At 36.4% G+C, this 5,118-nt stretch overlaps 1 protein-coding gene across 1 annotated transcript; it reads left to right on the top strand.

Annotated features, from left to right (window-relative positions):
- Positions 1 to 966: 966 nt before the first annotated feature.
- LOC145048137 (uncharacterized) lies at positions 967 to 1,796 on the top strand. The gene has a single exon (XM_078996553.1). The coding sequence runs from the start codon at positions 1,051 to 1,053 to the stop codon at positions 1,729 to 1,731; it is 681 nt and encodes a 226-aa protein (XP_078852679.1). The 5' UTR covers positions 967 to 1,050; the 3' UTR covers positions 1,732 to 1,796.
- Positions 1,797 to 5,118: the final 3,322 nt, after the last annotated feature.

Genomic DNA, 5,118 nt, shown 5'->3' with positions numbered 1-5,118 from the left:
TTTAAAAATGAAAATTTTCATTGAAAGTTTACGGTGTTACAATACAACCCTTAGTTGATAAGTCTCAAACTTATAACCATATTTTATATATTTTTATTATTCGTAAATACATGAAAGCGTGTACTTTTGCACCACACTTTTAATTTATAAGTATAAAAGATATAAATATTAAAATATGGTTATAAGGTTGAGACGAAATAGATATATTAAAATATGGTTATAAGTTTGAGAATTATACTATAAAGAAATAGATAATATGATTTTACCACACTTTTTAAGTGTGTAATTCATTTCACACATATTTAATTATCTAATTTTACCACTTAAAAGTATGGCGATTTAGATTCAAGTACTATAGTCAAACCATATTTTCCATATAAAAACAAATCATGTATACAGAATTCTATACACTTAAAAAAAAAAAAAAAAAAAACTAAAGCTTTGAAAACAACTTTTAAACACTTGTGGATATCATTTCTAAAAACTAAAAAGAACTATTGTAATCGCGAAAATGCAGTAAACGAAGAAGAAAGAAAGCCACAACTTTGTAACGTCTTATCTAGCTTTTGTTATAAAAAAAATAATTAACTACAATGTTTATTTTTATACAATAAATGAAGTATTTGGTAGGTGAGAGACTGAGAGCAGTAAAGGTTAATTTAATAAATATTTATATTTTTTTTATATATACAATAATTGTTATACGAGGAATTAAACATACGTAATAACTAATATTTTGGACTATATATATACATCCCAAAAGATCTTTAGGCCATCAATACTAACTTGCTAATTCCTCTGCAATGATTTAACCACACATTGTCACATCCAAAGACTCCCATGTTAAACAAGACACGTTCATTTTTCATAAACCATACAAAACTCACACTCTGTGTCCTCATGCATTACCACATATATGACACACCACCCACCACGTACCACCCTCCATATTGACCCCTTCCCATATATATCTAACCCTCTTCTCTTCTCTTCTTCTCCATATAACAAGTCACGAAAGATCGTACACTCAGATTCATCTGCATTTTCTCCATGAGAAACCACCAAGAACACCAACAGGATCAAGAAGTACTCATGGTTTCAATGGAATATTCCCAGGAAAACCCTAATCTTGAAACCACCCACAACCACCGCCACCACCATGTCATCGTTCCGGTAGATTCCCAAAAAAAGTCTCATCTTGAAACCACCCACAACCACCACCATGTCATGGACGTTCCAATGGATTCCCAGAAAAACCCTAATCTGGAAAGCACCCGCCACCATGGCCCACCATCACCATCGTCTTCTTCACAAGATTTCAAGAGAACCCATCATCAGCTTATTATGAGTCATGTTGTAAAGAAGACTGATCATGTAGATCAAGGGTGCATGGTCAGCAAGAATGCTCCTCAAGGGATCACAAAACCTTATGTTTCTTGTTCTTCGTTGGCGGCCGGAGGAGACATGACTACACCTGCACCACCACCACCACAACCACAAGAGAGGTTGGCCGTGGTGGAGGAGAGTGGAAGAGAGAAGCTAAAGAGGCACCGGGTTGAGATGGCGGGTCGGGTTTGGATCCCAGACATATGGGGACACGAAGATCTGCTCAAAGACTGGATAGATTGCACTGTGTTTGATTCTTCTTTGGGGAACAACAACATAATGTTGGCACGAGCAGCTTTGGTTAAGGAGAGAAGATCAACCTTAAGAATAGATAACCGATGCTGATCGATTAATTACCAAATTATTTTTTCAAGTATTTTTCCTAATTTTATATATACAAGATTAATCTAGATTTTTAATTTAGTTATATATATATATATATATATATATATATATATATATATATATATATATATATATATATATATATATATAAGTTGGGTTTATTTACATGGTCGAACCAGCTTCTTCGGTATGATCTTGAGATTCCCGAGTTTCATTCATATCCTTGTGTATTAGTTCTTTAATCTTTAGTGAATTGTGGAAGGTACGTCATTGGATGAATGATAAGACATTCGACCCTTCACTTCAGTTGTAATTTTTTGATTTCTTTTTGATGAAATAATTAAACAGCCAGTATTTATGTATTTCTTGATCCATTTAGGGTTTGATGATTTTATATGTCGTTTTGCGTGTCTTTCCAGGAAAAGTAATATATTGAAGCATATATACAATGTAGAATTGGATTTACGCTAATTATTTACATGCATTGTTATTCCAAAGTCATAAATTAAAGTGTTTTATCAATTATGTCAAAATAATCATTCGATACAACATCTTTTTTCTTTAGGTTCGGTTTCGGGGATGCTTCAAACATCAAATCATGCACGTTTAATTGAAGGTTTCACGTGGATCAAGCAACATGAATAGTCAAAATTAATACATCTTCCATACATTGATATTGTTTCTTGTGGGATTTTTGAAACATGCGTATAATATATATAGATCGATGTAACTTTTTGGACCATTTTAGTACGAAGGATCTACGGGTCAGTATCCTGTTTGCCTAATATACCAGGAAGCTGCCAAATATATAGATCGATGTCAATAATAAATTAATATCCAAGATTTCATCATTAAATCATGTGATTTTCCGAGTCTTTTACTGGTCATAACCGTTGATTAGCTATAGACACGATGACCAAAAGCAATACGATTGAGTGGAGTTGATTTATCGTTTTATTCCTATATATTGTAACTTAATAATTAAATATCTTTTTCTGTAACAATTTTTATTTTGCATATTTTATATTTTATTTCTCTATAGTGTGTAGGGGTTGTGATTTCTCCTCATACAATTGATAACTAATGTACTTTTCGTCTATCATGTAACAATTTAAAGAAGGGTTATAAGGGTTGAGGGAATGGCTAGGGTTTGAACCGTGGCTTGCTACATGGCCGTGGTGAACACCGCCTATCATGTGTGGCTTGTCCCGAGCTTGGCTACCACATGCCACTATTAGTGTATATATTGTGTTATGTATTTTGCTTGTATACTTAACCCATTGTATTTGTATATATTCTGATTTAAGAAATCATAATCATTCTTGGGAAAAAAATATCAAACATGGTATCAAAGCTTTGATATTCTTTTATTATTTCTTTCCTTTATCTTCTCCCTTATTCCCTCTTTAAAACCGACGACTCTTAACCCTAGAATGCCGACCTCCACCTTCCTCCATCATTTCTATTCTTCTTATCTTCCTAATTGTTCAAAATGAGCAATCAAAAACCCTACGATATCACGAACACTACGGCTTACGTTCTGCTTATCATTGATCTTAATGAACTAACCTACGATTCTTAACGCGAGTTATTTCAAACTCATTATCATGGTTTTGGAGTATTAGGGCATCTCACTGGCGTTTTCAAACCAAAAGACGACAATGATGAAGAATGGCACAATCTTGACGCCATTGTCAAGATGTGGATTTATGACACTATGTCTCAACCTCTCATGATGAATATGATTCTCGAACCCGATACCACCGCTCCTTCCGTTGGGTTAGTCTCGAATATTATGCACCATTGAACTTGATAACGAACTTCGAAGTATGTCTATTGGGTATCTCATAATCTCTCAATATTGTCAACGCATCAAGACTATCTCGAATCTCTTACCCAATCTTGACTCACTCGTATCGGAGAAGACTCTCGTTACTTATCTCATCTATGGCCTTTCACAAAAATATGAAAACACTATCCTATGTTATAGATATCCTTTACCTATATTTCTTACAGCTAGATCCATGCTAACTGTTGGGAAGTTTCATATCAACTAGAATCGATCATCTTAACCCACTCATTTAGACCGTTCTTTAGCTCCAATAGTAGATTCACCTCGCGATTTTGGCAGTCCTTGTAGAAATCTCTGGGAACTAGGCTAGACATGAGTACGGCCTACCATCAAAAAACTGACGGGCAGAGCGAGCGAACCATACAGATATTAGAAGACATGCTGAGAGCCTATGTGATAGACTCTGGTAAAGCATGGGATACCCATTTACTGCTTATTGAGTTCTCCTACAATAACAGCTATCACACTAGCATCAAGGTTTCCCCATTCGAAGCTCTTGATGGTCGCAAGTGCTGATCACCCCTGTGTTGGGCAGAAGTGGGGGACACTCTGCTAGCTAAAGGGCAAGTCCCTGATAGCACCCTCACTGGTCCTAAAATAATAAGGGAGACCACATAAAAGATTGTTCAAATTCGGGAAAGACTGAAGGCGTCCCGAGATTGGCAAAAGAGTTACGCGGATAAACGAAGCAAACCCTTAGAATTTCAGGTTGGAGATCGGGTACTACTGAAAGTTTCCCCTTGGAAAGGAATGATACGTTTCGGTAAACGAGGGAAACTAAACCCGAGGTACATTAGACCGTTTGAAATCCTTGCCAGGATTGGTCTAGTGGCGTAAAAACTCCGACTACCACAAGAACTTAATAACGTACACCCTACCTTCCACGTATCAAACTTGAAAAAGTGCTTCTCCGCCGAGACTCTTGTGATACCCCTCGACGAAATTGAAGTAAATGAGAGTCTCCATTTCGTGGAAGAACCAGTTGAGATTATGGATCGGGAGGTCAAAAGAACATAACAAAGTGATATTCCCATAGTGAAGGTTCGTTGGAACGCGAAACGAGGACCCAAGTTCACCCGGGAACGCGAAGATCAAATGAAAAAAAAATACCCTCATCTCTTCCCAAACTCTTGAAGTCCCAACCAAAACGTAAATTTCGGGACGAAATTCCCTCTAACGAGGGGATGATGTGGCAATAGTCAATTTCGGGTCAAGTCAAAGTCAAAAAAAGTCAACAAGTCAAACCGGACGACTCAATTAGCCCTTGTATATTACGGTTTACATTGTGTAATTACTAATGCGAAACCGGACACTCAAAAATGTCACAAACGAAACCTCTCTCAATCGTATTCACTCTATCTCTCTCTATTTTAAATCTCTCCCAAATCTCTCTCAAGAGTTCCCATAAATTTTTATAATCACTCGGGTCATCCCGACCCTTAACCGGGTCAAAAACGGCTTGAAACGGGGTAAAAATGAGTAAAATAGTCTTAAGGGGCCGAAACTCCTCTTAGGAGCCGAAATCCTCTTTGGAG

The sequence above is a fragment of the Lactuca saligna genome, chromosome 5, assembly GCF_052625555.1.
Source record: "Lactuca saligna cultivar CGN05327 chromosome 5, ASM5262555v1, whole genome shotgun sequence".
NCBI lineage: Eukaryota > Viridiplantae > Streptophyta > Magnoliopsida > Asterales > Asteraceae > Lactuca > Lactuca saligna.
Note: the sequence above shows the minus strand (reverse complement) of the source record. Positions and strands in the feature narration are given on the sequence as shown.